At 35.2% G+C, this 21,654-nt stretch overlaps 1 protein-coding gene across 9 annotated transcripts in view; it reads left to right on the top strand.

Moving 5' to 3' along the window:
• The window catches only part of LYST (lysosomal trafficking regulator), a 205,892-nt gene that overhangs the window by 118,006 nt on the left and 66,232 nt on the right, over positions 1-21,654 (top strand). For 6 of the 9 annotated variants that reach the window (XM_053605218.1, XM_053605217.1, XM_053605209.1 and 3 more), the window contains 11 exons: positions 1,472-1,633; positions 2,280-2,471; positions 4,619-4,797; positions 6,821-7,027; positions 11,025-11,201; positions 11,998-12,074; positions 12,209-12,397; positions 15,789-15,934; positions 16,022-16,121; positions 17,045-17,106; positions 18,850-18,905. In XM_053605218.1, the coding sequence (XP_053461193.1) occupies positions 1,472-1,633; positions 2,280-2,471; positions 4,619-4,797; positions 6,821-7,027; positions 11,025-11,201; positions 11,998-12,074; positions 12,209-12,397; positions 15,789-15,934; positions 16,022-16,121; positions 17,045-17,106; positions 18,850-18,905 (1,547 nt within the window). The remainder of the gene's footprint in view (positions 1-1,471; positions 1,634-2,279; positions 2,472-4,618; positions 4,798-6,820; positions 7,028-11,024; positions 11,202-11,997; positions 12,075-12,208; positions 12,398-15,788; positions 15,935-16,021; positions 16,122-17,044; positions 17,107-18,849; positions 18,906-21,654) is intronic. The other 3 variants (XM_053605214.1, XM_053605216.1, XM_053605215.1) reach the window with 3 other exon arrangements.

The raw sequence follows: 21,654 nt of genomic DNA, 5'->3' as shown, positions 1-21,654 counted from the left end.
CTGCAAAAACAAAAACAAAAACAAAATAGCCGGGTGTTGTGGCGGGCACCTGTAGTCCCAGCTACTTGGGAGGCTGAGGCAAGAGAATCGCTCAAGCCCAAGAGTTAGAGGTTGCTGTGAGCTGTGTGATGCCATGGCATTCTATCTAGGGCCATAAAGTGAAACTCTGTCTCTACAAAAAAAAAAAAAAAAAAGAAATTTCTATACCAATTTTCTTAAGTGTTCTGATCATGAAGGGATGCTGGATATTATCAAAAGCTTTTTCTGCATCAATTGAGAGAATCATATGGTCTTTGTTTTATATATTTTTTTTTTTTTGGTAGAGACAGAGTTTCACTTTATGGCCCTTGGTAGAGTGCCATGGCATCACACAGCTCACAGCAACCTCCAACTCCTAGGCTTAAGTGATTCTCCTGCCCCAGCCTCCCGAGTAGCTGGGACTACAGTGGTCTTTGTTTTTTAATTTGTTTATGTGCTGAATTATACTTATAGATTTACGTATATTGAACCAGCCTTGAGACCCTGGGATAAAACCGACTTGGACATGATGTATAATTTGTTTGATGTGTTGCTGGATTCTGTTTGTTAGGATCTTGTTGAATATTTTTGTATCTATGTTCATTAGTGATATTGGTCTATAATTTTCTTTTTTTGTTGGGTCTTTTCCTGGTTTCGGGATCAGGGTAATTTTTGCTTCATAGATATGTTCAAACTGCTGGGTTTAAGTGATCTTTACTCATTGGCCTCCCAAAGCTCTGGGATTATAGACATAAGCCACCACACCTGGCCTCAACTATCAAATACTTAGTGTACAAGAGCCATCTGCCAGTTACTATTTTATCTGTCTTTATGGAACTTATATTGAAAGAAGTCATCACTAAGCATATAAACAAATATGTTTAATATAGTATTAGATAGTGATAAATATCTACCTGTGTGGTAAGCTCTATTTCACTTTCTAATTTGCATCATATAAATGAGGAAACTGAGGTTTAGAAAGAAGTATGCTTAAGTCCATACCAGCTCCTGTGGCTTCACAGCATGAGTCCTGAGAAACCCTCCCACTTTTCAAGTATGCAGTAATAGAGAAGACTTAACGTTTCCTTTGTTCAGTACACTGCCATGCCTCTGAATTGTAATTATCAACTGCTCATACAAACATGAAAACTGTTTATAGACCTTAGGGAAAATCTACTTAAACTAAGGATGTTGTTTGACATTATTCTTGAATATATACAGTTTATAAATTTATTTTTATTTGCTCCTTTTTGCCTCAAAGGTGACTCTCTCTATCAAAATGATTAAGAATACTGATTATCTAAAATACTGGATAATCTAAAATGCTATTAAGTATTTAAGTAATATCTTGCAGGATGAGTCATTAAAACCTATTATAATTTAGTCATATGTAGATAATTTTATAGTGGTTATTTATGGAAATTGACATGTGTTTTCATAATTTAAAATAAAGGTTCAATTCCAATGAAGGGTTCCATTGTTCCTCACCTGCCAAGACGTCATTTTGGTTCCTATGGTCAACTTCCAATGCCCTTCTCCTTCAGTCTGTTAAATCAAGGCTCATCCCTGCAGTTTTCTCCTGGACGCTCTACTTGTGTTGTATCTCCTGGCGCAGGTGCAGTAATAGAGCAGAAATGACTCTCCTTCTTCAGGCTGAGGAAACATTTCTCAAGAAATGCTTTTGCAGTGACAAATTCCAAATGATGCATACACTCTAAATCTTTTAAATAACAAATGACTGGAATTATATTCACCTTTGTGACCTTTTTACTTTCATTTATTGATTTCTAGTTTATTACTATGTACAAAATTTTGAAAACTTATAAAATCCAACAGTAGTAATTATCTAGAAATGGTAATATGGTTACTAAAACATATTTTGCCTTAAAACTGTTGATTGTGGAATAGAAGGAAGTGAAACAGTATTGAAGATACTTTATCAAATCATTTCAAACTACTTATGCCTATTTAATCCTTTTGCTCTGGGGCTTGCTCAAACTTTGCCAAATGATGTTCATTCTAAGCTATGTTACTACCTTCAGCGTTGTTATTGAAGACTTTGAAAATAGAAGTACTGTTGCACTTCTTCAAAGAGGGAGAAACATCACTTTCCCTAATCACTTTCTTTCCTTTGTGTAAATTAGCTCAGTAGTAAATAAGATTCTTTTCGTGGTCTAGTAATCAAAAGGTTACAGCAAAAATAGTTTCTCTGATCCTTGTTAACACTGGCATTTGGCATTATAATTTATATACTTTTGCAGGTCCTCGAAAATTTCCTCTTGCTCAAACTGAAACTCTTCTGATGAAAATGCGTTCAGTAGCGAGTGATGAGCTTCATGTGATGGTGCAACGCAGAATGAGCCAGGAGAACCCCAGCCAGGTGACCGAGACAGAGCTTGCACAGAGACTGCAGAGGCTCACTGTTTTAGCCGTCAACAGGATTATTTATCAAGGTAAGACTATAGGATTAATTTATTCTTCCTCAGACATTAAATTAAAGGGAAAATATTATAATTTAAGAGGGAGCTGGTTAGTTTTCAAATTCTTTTTTTTTGAGACAGAGTCTCACTATGTCGCCCTGGGCAGAGTGCTATGGCATCACAGCTCACAGCAACCTCAAACTCTTGGGCTTAAGAGATTCTCTTGCCTCAGCCTCCCGAGTAGCTGGGATTACAGGCGCCCTCCACAATGCCCAGCTATTTTTTTGTTGTAGTTGCCGTTGTTGTTTGGCAGGCCCAGGCTGGGTTCAAACCCGCCAGCCTTGGTATATGTGGCTGGCGCCATAACCACTGTGCTATGGGCGCTGAGCCAATTTTCAAATTCTTAAATAGCATTATTTTTCCATTCTTAACACCTATATTATTATTATGATGATGATGATTTTTTTTTTTTTTCAGTTTTTGTCCGAGGCTGCGTTTGAACCCACCACCTCCAGCATATGGGGCCAGCGCCCTGCTCCCTTGAGCCACACGCGCCACCCAACATCTGTATTATTAAAGGGATTTCTTATTTAGAACTGATAGCCTTAAATGAAAGTCTACATTTTTTTGTTTTTGAGACAGAGTTTTACTCTCTCACCCTGGGTAGAGTGCCATGACATCATAGCTTATAGCAACCTTAAACCCTAGGGCTCAAGTGATCCTCTTGCCTCAGCCTCCTGAGTAGCTGGAACTACAGCCCACCACAATACTCAGCTAGTGTTGCTCTTGCTCAGGCTGGTCTTAAACTTCTGAGCTCAGGCAATCCACCATCCTTGGCGTCCCAGAGTGCCAGGATTACAGGCATGAGCCACCATGCCCCACCCCAAAGTCTACTTTTTAATGTGTTAAATGCTACCATTAATTTTAGAACCATGTGGCACCTGTAATATGATGTTTTGAGGTCATTCACATGCAGTTAAGAAATATTTACAGGGAAATCCTATGTACTCTTTACCCAATTTCCCCCAATGAATCTTGTAAAACTGTAGTCTAGTATCACTACTAGGGTAGTGACCTTAATACAGTTAAGAAACAGAACATCTCTGCTCAGCACCCGTAGCACGGTAGTTACAATGCCAGCCACATACTCCGAGGCTGGTGGGTTCGAACCTGGCCCAGGCCAGCTAAACCAATGACAACTATAACCAAAAAATAGCCAGGTGTTGTGGTGGGTGTCTGTAGCCTCAGCTACCTGAGAGGCTGTGGCAAGAGAATCGTGTAAGCCCAAGAGTTTGAGGTTGCTGTGAGCTGTGATGCCATAGCTCTCTACCCAGGGTGACATAGTGAGGTTCTGTCTCAAAAAAAAGTTATTCCAAGAGATACACACCAAAGCACCATAGGTAATGTTCTGATCATAAAACAACAACAAAAGGTAACAATGTGAGGCAGTGGGTATGTGAAGGTTATTGTGGTGATCATTTGACAATGTATACATATATCAAAATACCTTAAGTATATATAATTTCTATGTCAGTTATACCCAAGAAATCTGAAAAAATTTTAAAAAGCACTATAGATAAGTCAAAATGAAAATTTTTTCCTTTTTGTAGTTTCACATCACAATTCTACCAAAAATATAAAATTCTAAAAACTATTCTGATAACTCCAGGAAGGCAGGTAGAGGAAACATAATTGTTAATCACTAGAAAAATACAATATACCTAGGATGTTTGTTTTTTTTTTTAAAACTTTTCTAATGTACATTTGGGCAATAGGCTCCCAGGCTAAACTCTGAAGTTGAAACGTGGTAATTAAGTGTACAGTGTTTAATTGGCTAGCATTTTCAGTGAAGCCTCTCTGCAGATCCATCTGATGTAAATGCTGCATGGTTTTTATGTTTAATCTGTATAACAATCGCGTGGTTTAATCATTTTGCAGTTTAATTTATCTTCATTAATATATAAAATCTTTAATTTAAAACTGTATGACATGCATTTTTAAGTTTGTACATTATTTTAGGTGAATTCACTTTCTCTAGTTTATCTATTACATCTAATAGATCTACTACACATTTATATTGTGATAATTGACTTAGTAATTACATAGAATATTTTTAGCAGCATTATTACCATTTATAACAGCTGATTATCAGTGACGTGACTAATTTTTTTTATTCAAAGAGTTTAATGCAGACATTATTGACATTTTGAGAACTCCAGAGAGTACGACTCAAAGCAAGACCTCGGTTTCCCAGCCCGAAGTTTCTGAGCAACATACTCCTCGTGAGCAGCCTTCTGCTTTCAATCCCTTTCAGAAAGAAACGTTCACGTATTTGGTAGAAGGATTCAAAGTATCTCTTGTAAGTAAATTAATTACATGGCAAATGTTCAGTCACACAAAGGGAACAGAGGTTTTACGTGTCTGTGATATGTTTTCAAAATCATATTTCTTGAATTTGTAATAATAGAGAAATGGATAGATTGCTAATTTACCCTTTCCAAAATGACTCATCTCACATTGGTTTTTTAAGGCTGTACCCTAAAAGCTATCTTCTAATGTTGTAGATTATTACAGTCAACATCAGAAAAGGGTAGGGCTTTGATGACTACCATGAGAAAAAGCCTCTTTTTATTACCTGTTTTTAATAAAAGGACTTTGATTATAGCTAATTGTATTCTGAACTGTTACTTAAGTTTAAACCTTTAGCTTCAATGTATCCAACACCTTTAAAGTCATGTAGACAATACTGACAAGTGTCAGGCTCCATTTATTCGTATGTCACTCAGGTTTGTGTGGGTGATTTAGAGTTTACTATAGGGAGCAAATCAGTCAGTTCACTCCATACATGCCAAAGGCCATCAGAACTCAGGCTAGCAGAACTCATAGACTGTGACTTGCTGTCATCTGAATCTAAACTAATTTTGGTGTCTAACTCTGAACAGCAGAACAAACTGTGGATTAATTTAGAACTGAATCACTCACATGGGGTCCTTAAGATTAGGAATAATTAGAGAGCCATTTCCAAAACTTAGAATGAACTCTAAGATGTAGTGATTCCAGTTTTAAACCAGACACAGGTGATTTGATCAGGATTAGGCTAGCCTTATTGGGACCATAGTTGAAACACTTTGTGTGGTTGTTAGGGAATATTGATAATTACCCTATACCATAATATCTCCTTATCTGTAGGGGGTGTGCTCTAAGACTTATCCAGTGAAGGGGGAAACCATGGGTAGTACCAAACTCTCTCTATATACACTGTTTTGTTCCTTACCTACATACCTGTGATACAGTTTAATTTATGAATTACACATAATAAGTGATTAACACCAATAACTAATAAAATAGAACAATTATAACAACATACTGTAATAAAAGTTATGTGAATGTAATCTCACCCTTCTCCTCTCCTCACTCAAAGTATCTTACTATGCTGTACTTGTCACCTATTTTTGGACCACAGTTGACAGCGGAAAACAAAGCTGCAGATAAGGGAGGACTATATATGCAGTGCTTAATTTGTGACTGTTAGACTCAGTATTGTAGCACTAATTCAAGTCTTTATATCAATCCTTTTCACATTTTATTGCAAAAGCAGTGTGGGCTTGTCTACTATTATTCTTTTAATAGTCTTGTTTTTTAATTTATAACTTCTGAGCCCTTGGTAATGTTTTTAAATGGCTTAGAGCTTTAACTTCTTCATCCATCTCTTTTTTTAAAATTGAGGTAAAATATACATAACATAAAGTTTACTGTTGTAACCGTTTTTAAGAGTGCGGTTCAGTGGTGCTAAGTACATTCGTACTGTTGAGCAGCTATCCCCACCATCCACCTCCAGAACTTTTTTACTATCCCAAGTTGAAACTCTGTACCCATTAAACAGTAACTCTTATTACACCCCCCAGACCCCAGTACCCAGATTCTACTGTATGTCTCTATGAGTTTGACTATTCTAGATACCTCATGTAAATGAAACATACAATGTTTGCCCTTTTATGTGTGGCTTATTTAATTTAGCTTGTTTTCAAGGTTCATTTATATGGAAGCAGTATCAGAACTTGATTGTCAGAATTTGATTGCATCTTACTTAAAAGAATGAATTATATTCCATCATGTGTATATAGCACTTTCTATTTATCCATTCATCCACTGGTGGACATTTGGATTGTTTCTACCTTTCAGCTGTTTTAAGCAATGCTATTATGAATGTTGTATGTCCATCTCTTTTAAACTTCCATTTGTATTCACATGTGTATGTCTGTCTAATTTTGACTATTAAACCTCGAATAAAACGTGTTCCATGATCTTCTTTAGGACTGTATTAAGGTTAAGGTATTACTGCTTAAGAAGGCTAATCCTAATTCATTCCTATTCAATTTAAGGGTTCAAGTAAAACTAGTGGTTCTAAGCAGCAGTGGACTAAAATCCTGTGGTCTTGTAAGGAAACCTTCCGGATGCAGCTCGGGAGACTACTGGTGCATATTTTGTCACCAACCCACACTACACAAGAGAGAAAGCAAATTTTTGAAATAGTGCATGAACCAAATCATCAGGAAATACTAAGAGACTGTCTCAGTCCATCCCTGCAAGTAAGTGTCTCAGCATTCAGTAAGATAAGTAACATTTTCTGGTAAAATACAAAGTTTTAACAAAAAAGAACTGAAATCAAACAATTTTCATGCCTAATATCATGTATAATTTTCTTCCCAAACAAATTTCATCCGAGATCTTTTTTTGGATGCTTTTATACAGGCACAATTTGACTCCTGTGTTGATTTCCCAGTTCTTTCCCTAGTGCTTAAAGAAGTTCTGCATTAGAGGTAGTTTTGGATTCTTTATAATGTGTTGCTGTATTTTAAAGTGTTTCTTTAAGAAGTGTTTGGGCTAGGCATGGTGTCTCACACCTGTAATCCCAATACTTTGGGAGGCCAAGGTGGGAGGATTGCTTGAGCTCAGAAGTTCGATATGAGCCTGGGCAACATAGCAAGACCCCATCTCAATAATAAAAAGATTTTTCTTTAAATTAGCTGAACATGGTGGTGCACACCTGTAGTCCTAGCTACTTAGGAGGCTGAGGCAGGAGGATCACTTGAGCCCAGAAGTTCAAGGTTGTAGTGAGCTATAACTGGTGACAAGATCCTGTCTCAAAAAAAAAAAATAATTGTTTGGAGGCCTTTTTAAAAAGCATCATATTATCTGTGAAATATCTATGCTGAGTAGTTCAAACAACAGTATATATTTCAAAAACATTTATAGTCATTAATGTAAAAAAAAAAATTGAGGCTCAGCACCTGTAGCTCAACAGGTAGGATGCCAGCCGCATACCCCAGAGCTGGTGGGTTCAAACCCAGCCCAGGCCTCCCAAACAACAATGACAACTACAAGAAAAATTAGCCAGGTATTGTGGTGGGCACCTGTAGTCTCAGCTGCTTGGGAGGCTGAGGCAAGAGAAGCGCTTGAGCCCAAGAGTTGGAGGTTGCTGTGAGCTGTGACGCCACTGCACTCTACCCAGGGTGACAAAGTGAGACTCTGTCTCAAAAAAAAAAAAAAAAAAAGAAAAAGTTGATTACTTGGAATGATCAAAAATAAAATGCTTAAAAGAATTTTAGAGTCCATAAACTTTCCAGTGATGGATGGAGAGTACATCAAGCCATTTTGGATGGCTATTTAACAATTTCTTATAAAGTTAAGTACATGCTGAACTTTTGACCATATTATTCTCTTTTTAGATATTTACTCCCCCCCAAAAAAATATGTCCATAAAAAAACTTGTACAAGAATACCCAGGGTAGCCTTTTTCATAATGATCCCAAACTGGCAATAACCCAAATGTCTAGCAAAAGGAGACTATATGAGCTAATTGTGATTTAATTATACAAAAGACTATCACACATCTATAAAAAGGAACAGACTACTGATAAACCTAACATTATGGATGAATCTCAAAAACAGTGAGTTGGGAAAAGGAGCAGCCAGACACATAAAAGAGTACAAAGTCTGTGATTCCATTCGAATGAAGTCTAAGAACAAGTAAAACTAATACAATACTGCTAGTGGGGTATGGTGAAGTACTATATGGTAAAAGCACTTAAAAGAGTTTTTTTGTTTTTTTGTTTTAATTTGGTCATGCCACTAACTTCAACAAACTAGTTCTTCTTTTTTCCCAATTTGTTTTCTACTTTTAGGGATTCCATTGGGGTTTTTTGTTTGTTTAATTTTGTTTTTAATCATATAAAATGTCTACATTGTTCCAAAATCTAAATCGTAAAACAGGACATTTGGAGAGGCTCTAGCTTGTATCCCTATCCCCTTCTGTTCTTACCTCTCCCTATAGGAAACCATCTAAATTTCTGTTGAAGATAGACGCAAATCTATGTACACACGACAGCCCTAAATATTATCTCCCTCACTTACAAAGAAAGAGCAAACTATGTACAGTCTGCATAACAATATATCCTAGAGACCATTATGTAGTAGTATATGGAGATCTTCTTATGCCTTTTTACAACCACATGTAAACTGTGTTCCATTTATAATCTGCCTGAGTTTTAAAGCCCCAGGGTTGTTTTCTCGTCACACCCTGATTCTCATCAGTCTCTCCGGTCTGAAGCCCTTCCTCCTTTTGAGATAGTCTCAGCCTTGTCTCTGGCAGCCTCTTCGCGTGCTGTGCATTTAGGCTGCTTTACTCACCTTGTCCACCCAGCACAGAATGCGTCTCTCTCTCCGTTGTCTGTACCATTCTCTTCATTGTGCATAGACCAGCTCGCTCCACACGTCCCTCAAGACTTTTCTTCTTTCCTGTAGTCATCTCAGAACTCTTCCTTCTTAGAACCTTCATTGGAAATTTTATTTATCTTTATGTATTTTAGCATTTTATTTTCTAAGGATTAGTGTTTAACAAGATTTGGTTCCTGAGATCAGTTTTTTTTTTTTTTTTTTATTGTTGGGGATTCATTGAGGGTACAATAAGCCAGGTTACACTGATTGCAATTGTTAGGTAAAGTCCCTCTTGCAATCATGTCTTGCCCCCATAAAGTGTGACACACACCAAGGCCCCACCTCCCTCCCTCCATACCTCTTTCTGTTTCCCTCCCATAATGAGATCAGTTTTTTAATGATTGAAAACAAGATTTTTTTTTATAGACCCAGAAACTAAATTAATAAATGATTGATCAGAGGGTGTTAATTATAATGAGATGTTAGAAACGACTTCAGTGTTTAAGAAAATTGTTTTTCTTTGGATATTCAGAATGAATAAAAACATTTCTGATAGTTTTTTTTTTATAATTTTAACGTGTCACTGAATACTAAATGGAAATATTTTAGAAGTTATATCCAACATTACCTTTTATACACATGCATGAAAATATTCTAGTCATTTACCATTTTTCTTTATTTGCCAACTCTTCAGGCCTTTTTACTCACAGAGCATCTGTTCATTTTTCTCTTTTGGTCAGGTAGCAGCTGTCTTCTGACTAATTTAAAATGTTGCATTAAAATGAGGTTTGCTATTTTCACCATTGCATATGTTCGTCTTTTACTTTAGGGAAATGACATGATGTGATTCAACGTGTTAATTTAAATATCACCCAAAGTATAATCATTTCCAGATCCATTTGTTGACATTTAATACTATTCAGTTTAAAATGTCATGAAACCAAATGCAGTGATATTTGTACCAGTGAGAATTTTGGGGTAAAATTATTGCCTAAATAATACATGGTGTACCTTTACAATCAAATGTGATCTCTATAGCCTGGAACGGCCACTTGAAAAATCATGAATCAAAGTTTGGTTTAGATTTGCCCTGCAAAAGACAATTGCCACTGCCTTAAGTACCAGTGACATCTTAGGTCTCACTTGTTTTTGAGTTTTTTCAACTTTTTTTCTCCCTTGGGAGTGGTGAATGCTTACAAGCCAGAGGGCTTTGTTCTAGAAATTTCACCAGCTTCTCTTCTACTAAGCAGATATGAACGGAGAAAGAATAAATAAACGTATTTCTTTAGGCTTAAAGAAAATTTTCCTTTCCAGTTCAATTTTTCTGTGGGAAACACTAATAATTATTATAATTTATTCCACCTTATTTCCTATATTCCTTTAGAAAATCTTCTTTAAAAATTTTCTCTAAAAACCTAACTAGCTAAGTTGCTTTTGAAAAAAACTTTCATAATAAAAAATTTTGAAACATACAACGCAAAGAGAATGGTATAATGAATATCATGTAATCATCACCCAAATTTAACAATTGTTCACATTTTATCATATTGATATTTCTTCTTCTGATTTATTTTTAAGTAAATTATTGAAATCATATTTGGCTTCTAATTTTTCTTTAAATGGCATTTTCTTATGTAACCATACCAACATTTATTATACATAACAACATTAGCATCGATTCTGTCATCAAATATCCAATGCACAATCAAGAGTCTTCATCTGTCCCCAGAATATCGTTTGTACCTGATTTACTCCAATTAGATCCAACCAAATAAATCTAGTCATATAATTTAATTTAATTACTGTTAAACAACATAAATGTAGAAATAAAAATTTTTATTACTAAAAAAATTATTACTTTTTTTAAAGCATGGAGCCAAGTTAGTTTTGTATTTGTCAGAGTTGATACATAATCACCAGGATGAGTTGACTGAAGAAGAGCTAGACACAGCAGAACTACTTATGAATGCCCTAAAATTATGTGGTCACAAGTGCATCCCACCCAGTGCATCAACCAAACCAGACCTTATCAAAATGATCAAAGAGGTGAGTCAATGAAACCATCACTCTTTCTTATATATAGTTAAAAAATGATTGAAATTATTATTTTTTTATTATTAAATCATAGCTGTGTATATTAATGCAATCATGGGGCACCATACACTGGTTTTATAGACCGTTTGACACATTTTCATCACACTGGTTAACATAGCCTTCCTGACACTTTCTTAGTTATTGTATTAAGACATTTATATTCTACATTTAGTAAATTTCATATGTACCCTTGTAAGATGCATCGTAGGTGTGATCTCACCAATCACCCTCCCTCCACCCATCCTCCAAAATTATTTTTTTAGGCTAAAATATCATTGATGATAAAATTTGAAATGATTATGTTTTGTTATATACTGTATTGCTTTTTTACTAAGAAAGAAAAAATAGGCTTATTTTAAGGAGCATTTTATTCCCTATGGTCATCTTTGCTCATTATCAGTAGCCTTCACTGAAGGAAAGATTTATCATAGTGATAAGCAAGTCGAAGCATCCCTTAAGTTAGGGGTTCTTTAATTAAATTAAAAAGCAAAATAAGGAAGCAAGTAATTGTGTAAACTCATCGGGTTTGGCAACCCTAGTTATCTATGCTATGCTAGTTTCTGTGACCCAAATTGTGTAGAGACAAAGGAGAATTATAGCATAATTTAAAAGTATTTTAATATTCTGGTCTCCAAGGGATAATATTTTTTTATTTGTTAACTTGGTTATAAAATTAGTTGGGCTCTGTGCCAATGTAAGATAAGAAATAATAAATTTTATAGAATGCATTGTTATTTAAATCTCTTAGGAACAAAAGAAATACGAAACTGAAGAAGGTGTGAATAAAGCTGCCTGGCAGAAAACAGTTAATAATAATCAACAAAGGTAAGATTTTAGGTGTTCCAGAAGTCATGTCTTTTAGGAATCCATTCCATTTCACATGTACTTTTAGTTTTAAAATGTCATGGTTTGATAAATATTCTGTATGTACTTAACTTACAGATAGTGTTTTTTTTTAGTCTCTTTCAGCGTCTTGATTCAAAATCAAAGGATATATCTAAAATTGCTGCAGATATCACCCAGGCAGTGTCTCTTTCTCAAGGAATTGAGAGAAAAAAGGTGATCCAGCATATCAGAGGAATGTATAAGGTAGACTTGAGCGCCAGCAGGCATTGGCAGGAACTTATTCAGCAACTGACGCATGACAGGTAAACAGTAGAGGACTTTGTAAGTTGGGTCGTGTGAATATTTCATATATTGCTGTTAAACACATTTAACTCCAGAATTCAGACTCATAAAATTGTTTCATTATTTAAACATGTTTTTGTTTATAGTCATTTATGATTTTTTTCATCTTGAAAAATAATCAGTTGAGTATTTTTTTTTTAATTCTTAGAGAAAAATATAATGAGGTAGAGAGGCATTAGCTCTTCCAGATAGTAATATTGGCTTTAATTTTACAATATGATCTTTGTAAAAGAATCAGAAATCACTGAAATAGAATAGTTGAGAAAAATATCTTGTTCTAGCTAAGACTAAGATTAGAAAGTTAAACTACAAATAATGAAAGAGAGGAATGAAAGTATTATTCTCTAAATTTGGTTAAGATGACTGATTTGTATGACTTTGTTATGCTAAAATACCCTAAACATATACACTTCAGTAAATTCCAGATAGATGAAAGAATCAACATTTCAACAGTTTATACAGCAGAAGAAAATAGGGCATTTATCAACTCTTTAAAGCAGGGTAACTTTTAAATTCAATATAATGGAAGAAATTACAAAGAAATAAATGGATTTGAACCTCAGTTTTTTGTAGTGTTTTTAACAATTACAACAATGACACAAAAGCATGGGAATTTATTTTCAGCAAATATATTAAAGATTTAATAAAATTTTTTTATATTTCAGATTAGTATGAAGGTACAAACCATTAGGTTACATTGTTTGTTAGGTAAAGTCCACCTTGTAGTTGAGCCCTTTACTCAGGAGGTGTGCCATATACCCTTACGTGATGCCCATTAAGTGAGAGCACACCAATCCCTTCCCCCCCCCCCCCAGTTGAATTTAATTTGTTTTTCTCTTATGTGGGCATGTGGTTGTTCATCTGCTGGCTTCATGTTAGTATTGAGTACATTGGATACTTACTTTTCCATTCTTGTTACACTTTACTAAGGAATGTTTCTCAACTCCACCAGGTTAATATAAATGATACAAAGTCTCCTGTTCTTTTTATGGCTGAATAGTGTTCCATGGTGTACATATACCACAGATTATCAATCGATTCATGGGTTGATGGGCACTTGGGTTGATTCCACATCTTGGTGATTGTGAACTGAACTGTGATAAACATTCTAATGTAAATGTTCTTATGGTAAAATGATTTATTTTCTTCTGAGTAGATGCCTTCTAATGGGATTGCAGGATCAAATGGAAGGTCTGCTTTTAGCTCTTTGAGGGTTCTCCATACTTCTTTCCAAAAGAGCTGTATTAGTTTGCACTCCCACCAACAGTGTAAAAGTGTTCTCTTCTCTCACCATCTGTGCCAGCATCTGCAACTTTGGGACATTGTGATGTGGGCTATTCTCACTGGGGTTGGGTGATGTCTCTGGGTGGAGGGTTTGCATTTCTCTGATGATTAGAGATGATGAGCATTTTTTCATGTGTTTGCTTGCTTCAGAGAAGACAGATGTTCTATTCATGTCTGTTGCCCACTGGTGAATGGAATTGTTTGCTTTTTTTGTTGTTGATTAGTTTGAGTTCTTTGCAGATTTTAGTTGAGCTAGGAAGAATCAACAGTATAGTAATAATTATACTACCCAAGTGATCTTCAGATTTAATGCAATCTCCATTAAAGCACCAACTTTATACTTTGAAGAACTTGAAAAAATAGTACTTTGTTTCATATAGAACCAGAATAAAACCTCAGTGCAGTTCAAAGAAATAAAAACAAATATGGAAGCATCACATTACCAGACTTCAGGTTATACTATAAGTCTATGGTGATCAGAACAACATGGTACTGGCACAAAAACAGAGATGTAGATCTACAGAATAGAATAGAGAACCCAGAGATAAAACCAACCGCACATTGCCATCTGATATTTGATAAACCAAACAAAAGCTTACCCTGAGGAAAAAAAATCCCTTTTTAATAAATGGTGCTGGGAGAACTGGTTAGCCACATGTAGAAGAGTGAAACTGGATCTGCACCTCTCACCACTTACAAAAATTGACTCACTGGATAAAAGATATAAATTTAAGACATGAAATGATAAAAACTGTAGAAGAAAGGGTGGGAAAAACTCTTGATGATCTTAGCCTAGGAAAAGATTTAATATTCTTACTGTTTGAAAACTCATGCAAATTCCAGAGTAAAATATCACAATCCCAGAAGTTTGAAAGAGCAAGACATAAATGAACTCCTCATGTAAGATAAATAGAATTTATTATATCAGCACCCGGAAAAATATTCAATATTGCTAGAGGCTAATTCGTTTTTTAAAAACCTTTAGATACCACATTTTACTTTCATGTTTAAAATAAATTTTTTACAGCTGCTATTATCCATAGCAATCCTTAGAGCTCTGATGACATTGTATGCTTTGGAAAGAATATATCAGGAACCCTACAAACATTTTATTTGTAGTTTCAGTTATATATGTACAATTTCAATGATTTTATCCTACAAAAAATATTAAAAATATGGAAAACAGTAAACATAAAGGTTTATCTTTGCATTACTTATGCTGGTAAACAAATGAGAAACACTTTAAATATATAAAGATAACAATATAGTTAAATATATTGTGGTATAGCTGCTCACTGTAACATTAGGCTGCCATTTAAAATGGTAATAATAATAATACTCTGGTTTCTCTTCAGACCGTATCAATCTTTCACCTTTTACTAAAATGACGATAATAAACATTATACTGTTTCAGAAAAAGGAGTCAGAATATCAAAGTATGTACACTTAGGGATTATAACTACAAATTAAGAACAGATTCATGTTAACATACTCAGTACCAGTATTTTGATATATTTGGGATAGGATTAAGGTAATTTTTTCTGCTATTTCTAAAAATGTTTTTTAATATGGTTTTACTATTTTCTTTCATCTAAGAGATAAAATTATTTCAAAACCCTTTTTTAACTATGATTTATACCACAAAGAGGAACTGATTTTATTTTTTATTATCACAGAATAGGCAAAGTGGGAAATATAAAAAATCAATTTGAAAAAAAATTTGTTTAGCTAATCATATTAAACTCAGTATGTTCCATTATGTTGCTAAAGTGTTCGTAGTAGTCATGATATAGCTTTTTAAAAATTTAATAGATGCAAGAAACTGGAAACTGAGGCAACTCTAGGAGGGGGACTTGGGGTCTGGGATTCGGGAGCAGAAGGTCACTTGGATTTTATGTTACTCTTTTGTGCTGTGTGTGTGCATTCCCCGGCCTAAGGACATAAATACTGGGGGTTTTAATTGAGCAGATCAATTGTGACTTACTTATTCAGTCTTTGTAATGATTTTCTAAAAAAGCTAAAGTCCTTGGATGGCCTCTTACAACACCCAATTATTTTCACTTGCAGAGCAGTGTGGTACGACCCCATCTACTATCCAACTTCATGGCAGTTGGACCCAACAGAAGGGCCAAATCGGGAGAGGAGACGTCTACAGAGATGTTACTTAACCATTCCAAATAAATATCTCCTTAGAGATAGACAAAAATTGGAAGGTACTAGTGGCTTCTTGACTCAGCATTTGAATATGGCAGCTATAACTGTAGTCATTTGATAAAGATAATGTGTACTTTCTTCCTCAGCAGATGTGGTCAAACCACCACTCTCTTACCTGTTTGAAGACAAAACTCATTCTTCTTTCTCTTCCACTGTGAAGGACAAAGCTGCAAGTGAATCTATAAGGTGAATTTGAATTCATAGACCTTTGCTCTTTTATGAATAGACAACATTTTTTTGTAGTGTTTATATAATATTTATTTTAGATAATGCTGTGTTTTTAAGAAGGGTCCTAAATAGGACAGGCTCAAGAGAGGACAGGTTGATTGGCCAAAATCCGTAAGGAATGGTATTTCTGTTAGCAGGTATTCATTGGACTTAAATCATCACGATCTGGCCCTTGTTAGCATACCTATATCTTCATAGTTAACATTTTTAACAGCTTTATGACTAGATATACTAGATTCTATCATCATTACAATATAGTGTAATGACTAAAGATTGAAATTCCATTTTCTCCTCTCACTCGCTGTTTGATTACTTAGCCTTTCCATCTCAGTTTCCTTGTCTGTTAAATGAGGAAAATAATAACACTCAAGGTGTCATAGCTTTGTTGAGTATGAAGGGTGTCAGTGTCTGTTAACTGATGAGAATAGTATCATTATTGTTTTGTGGTTATAATGAAGCCCATTTTATAGGTAAACTGAGACTCAAAGAAGATAATTAACTGGATTAGAGAACAAAGCAATTTTCTGGCTCTAAATCACCTGTTTTCCCTAGAATACTAGTCTTTATTTATATATTTGAAGGATCAGAGGCATGAACTAATGTTTGCTTATTTCCTGGAAAATATAAAATATTGAAATCTCTACTAAATAATTGAATTCCTATATTCAGCATACAAGTTACAGGCATTATTAGTCTTTTCTAAAAGTTTCAGAAATTTTCTCTTCTTCTAGAATTCTAAAAAGAAGGATTTTGACAAAACATCTTTTGTTATTGAAACTCTATGGAGTCTGTTTTGTTAAAATACTTTACTAGATAAAATAAACCTTATACTCTAAAATTGGTCAAAACATTGAATCGTGATTTTAAATGTGTCTTGACAGAGTGAATCGAAGATGTATCAGCGTCGCACCATCTAGAGAGACAGCTGGGGAGCTGCTGCTAGGTAAGGCCAATTGTGACTTGTTTTTATTTTAATTGTTTTTATTATGGAATCTTTCTAGCCACACCCTGATTTATTTTATTTTTAGATAATTTAAAGTGTTTTTTGACTCATTGCCATGAAATCAAATAAAATTTCTCTTAATATCACGTAGGCTGTTCGGCTTAACATTATATGTAATACATGACTCATAAATGTAAAGAAGATAACATCGTATTTTCTGAAAAGCATATGAATAGCATCTTACTATTGATAAAATTGAGTTTCCTCATGAGTGTACATTTTTATATTTAATCATTCCTTTTATTATATGATTATTTAACATAAAAAATTGTTGGTATATTTATATACCTACTGTTTTAACAGATAATACTAGGAATAAGAAATATATCTACCTTGATATTATTTGTAATTTACATTCTCTATTTGAGACAAAGGCCAAATGGTCAGTCCATGGATACCTAAATGTTTTAAATTTGATGGAAATGTTTTCCTCTCAAAATAGAAGGAATAAAGTTCTACTACGTGGTCTCTATTCCCCTTAGGAAACACGATTCATGTGCTGTAGGCTGTTCTTAAAGCTGGTCTCTGAATCAGCAGCATTAGCAGCTCATCGAAACTTCTTTAGAGATGCACATTCTCAGGCCCTGGTCCAGAGCTTTGGTATCTGAAATCCTGAGAGTGGGGCCCAGCAGTCTGTATTTTCACTAGCCCTAAGGTGCCTCAAATTTGAGAATCAGGGCTGTCAGCTGCAGTGTTCAAGTTCCAAGGTGCAGAGCTTCCAAGTTGCTGAGACTTAGCCCCATGGTCACAAGGAGAAAGATAGTGTCATGCCAGTACTTCAAGGTCCACCCAGCACTCAAGGGCAGCCAGCATGCAGGCAGCAGAGCCCCGGGGAAGTTCTCAACATCGGAAACATGATGCAGAGACATGTGTTAGCAACAGCCAGCCTATGAAGCAGGAAAACTCTGGGCTGTGTTTAGGGGCTTTTCTGCCCTGTTACTAGAGTGTCTCAATCTGCATACTAATTAAGGATTTCTCAGTTGCTGGAAAATTTGGTTTACTACTTGATTTCAGTGAGTGTGTGACAAAATAAAGCAAATTGTCATGCTAATAATATAAGAATAATGGTAATAATAAATACCAACATTTATTTAGCATTGTGTACCAAGCACTATTAATCATTTTGCATATATTCTAATTTAATTCCCACAATAACTTTGTGAAATAGAGCCCCCTATCTTTTTTTTGAGACAACGTCACAGCTCACAGCAACCTCAAACTCCTGGGCTTAAGCGATTCTCCTGCCTCAGCCTCCCACATAGCTGGGACCACAGGTGCCCTTCACAGTACCTGGTCATTCTTTCATTGCCGTTGTCATTGTTGTCCAGTAGGCCTGGGCTGGCTTTGAACCCACCAGCCTGGGTGTGTGTGGCTGGTGCCTTACCCACTGAGCTACAGGCGCTGTCCCCCCTTATCCTTTTTTGAGAAGGAAACCAACACACAAAGAGATTAGGTAACTTGCCCAAGATCTCATAAATACTGTTCAGAAATACTTATTCAGTGCTAGGAACTATCTCTAGGTATTAAGATTCAAATTCAGATCAAAGGACACCAGGGGTCATGCTTTCAACCATGTATAATACTCTGGTTTCTCTTTAGATCGTGTAAATCTTTTGCCTTTTAACCATATATGGTAATAGTGCACATGTTTTTAAACCTTTATATCCAATTATTTTTTTGCAGGTAAATGTGGAATGTATTTTGTGGAAGATAATGCTTCTGATACAGTTGAAAGTTCGGTGAGTAAAGGCCCAAGTTCATACTTATATATATCAAAACAAATTCCCAAAATGTATAAATCCATTGTAACCAAAGAGCTGGGACAACTATTAGAGTTTATTCTTTTTCTATAAATTCAGATTTGTCTGAATTTCAAACTGTAAAAGCTAATATTTTTGCAGCAGGGACATGGTCTCTCTCAAGCCATCCTCCTGTCTCAGCTTCCTGAGGAGCTGGGACTACAGGTAAGGGCCACCACACCCGTTAATTTTAAAAATTTTGTAGAGACAGGCTCTTGCTATATTGCCCAGGCTGATAAAAGATAATTTTAAAAAGAAGATAATCCTATTTTCTTCTGCCTTACAGCCTAAATCTCATAGCAGTTAATACTCGAGTCAAATTCTGAGCATTCCTGCTGTTTCAATTCATGTCCATTCTTTCTCATTACTATCCTCAGTAGCAACGAATAATTACTCCCTGCCCACTCCCAGTTCATTATCAAGTATTTTTTCCTGCAGAGAAGAAAATATTGTATAACTGAAAATTTAAGTTAACCTGACACATAGTTTAATAATGATCATTTTTATTCTTCTAGAAATACTGATATTAATCAGAAAATAACAACAGAGGCTCCTAATTCACATTTTTTGTATAGTAGAGCTTTTCATTCATTTGAATTAGCTTTATGCCATTAAAATATTTATTGAAATTCCTTAATAAAATAAATAAGGCTTTTGGTTTCAGAAAAGTTCTAAACCCAAGAATTCTTAAGAATATATTGAGATTATGTGTGATTTAATAATGAATATATATTTGATTTTAAAGAAATTAAGTAGTGAAAATATAAAATTTGGTTATAACATAGGTGTGAAAAAGTCATGCAAATATCTAATATAGCCAAAAAAGATAAACAGATATTCTTTTATGATTTATATAGCAATTACTGCTGGGTTTGTACCAGCTAGTAAAAGTATAGTTACATTATTTTTCGACCAAAGAATTCAGTATTTGATATTTGAGACATTTTTTTATGTTCAACAGATAACATTTCCTCCCTTAAAAATTCTTACAAATATGCCCTGGATTTTTGATGGATTGAAGGGTCCTTTCTTTCTCTGTATTTTTGTAGTATTTAATCTTTTTATATTTGCTGTCTTGCATTGTTTGTACAAAGGTGTGTGCAAGTATCTCATGCCCTGTTTTGCCTTATACAAATTATTTCTTGTAGAGCACTTAGCAGAGAACCTTGTACATAGATCCTTACTTACATGTTGAACTGAATGAACAAATGAATGTTGATGCTAAACAAAGGAGGAATTAGGTTTTAAGTAAGAAAATATTGCATTTTCATTAAGAGATTTTATTTTATTTGTAATATTTTCCCTACCTCTATTTCTAAAGATTATTTGGACCTGGGATAATAGTAAAACACACATGGGGAGGGCAATTCAAATAAAACAATTTAAAATAAGGTTTTGGAAGGATAAAGAGTGTGAGATAAAATATTTCTTACAGTTGAATCCAAAATTTTACTTTGAGCTTCCTGTTCGTCTACATAAAAGAGCGAGTAAATTCAATTTTCTAAAAGGGAAAACTGATGGCGAAAAAAATCTACTAGGATGCAGATTTACTTGAGGAGATAAATTCTAACTTGTTGTAAAATTTAGTAGAAACTTTTTTCTTGATTTCTTTATTAACAGCATTGAATGACATAATTCATGTATTCAATTGCAATTTACAAAAGAATTAGATGCATATTTTTTAAAGTTTTTTGATTTTAGACTTTGGGAAGGACCTGGTGATGGTAGTATGTGTAGGCCCTATAGCTCCTAATTCTTCATTGCCAAATGTGAGTATTTGCCTAAATAAACTAGGATTCACGCTTTCAAGCACATCCAGCCTTCCAGTGGTCACTGTCTCATCTCCTTTCCTTCTTCCGGTCACGTAGGTGGGGACTGTAGCTGTTGGGTGAGTGGGTGATTTGGGGGCACGGGAACTGTGTTTCACTGCTTGGCCATTTCCAGGCCATTCAGATAGGTTCATGTTAACCTAAATCCATATGACAGCAGGCCCACAATTCTGAATTCTTGGAGAGAGAACTTTCCTGTTCTCCACTCAGGCCCCAGGCCAAAAGAGACTAGCTTCCCAGTTATTCCCCTTTATTGATGAGCACATCTGTCTAATCTTTCATTAGGAATTTGTCCCTTCCTGGGTATTTATGTTCTGAAGGAATCTCAATTCTACACCCTGATTCCAGGGAGCCCACAGCCTCAGCTTTTGTCCTCAAGAGAATATTAGCCTAAGTCACTTCATTTTTGAACCGGGGCACAGGACACGCATGCGCTTATGTACATACACATGCAGGCTTATACAACTAGGCAGCCAAAGCGTTGCTTCCTCCTCCTGCTATTTCTTTAATTTTTTTTTTTTTTTATCGCTTGGGATTTTATTTTTCTTATTTTCTCAGAAGTTTAGCTATGACTTAAGAAGAATATTTGCTGTTTAGACATAGTGGCTCATGCCTATCAACCTAGCCCTTGGGGAGACTAAGGCAGGAGACTTGTGTAAGGCCAGGAGTTCAAGACCAGTCTGAGCAAAAGCAAGACCCTGTCTCTACAAAAAATAGAAAATTAGCCAAATGTGATAGCACACCTCTCTGTTATCCCAGCTACTGGGTGGTTGAGGCAGGTGATTCCCTTGAGCCCAGGAGTTCAAGGCTGCAGTGAGCTATGATGACACCACTGCACTCTAGTGTGGACAACAGAGTGA

Source organism: Nycticebus coucang, chromosome 10 (genome assembly GCF_027406575.1).
Source record: "Nycticebus coucang isolate mNycCou1 chromosome 10, mNycCou1.pri, whole genome shotgun sequence".
NCBI classification, from domain to species: domain Eukaryota; kingdom Metazoa; phylum Chordata; class Mammalia; order Primates; family Lorisidae; genus Nycticebus; species Nycticebus coucang.
Note: the sequence above shows the minus strand (reverse complement) of the source record. Positions and strands in the feature narration are given on the sequence as shown.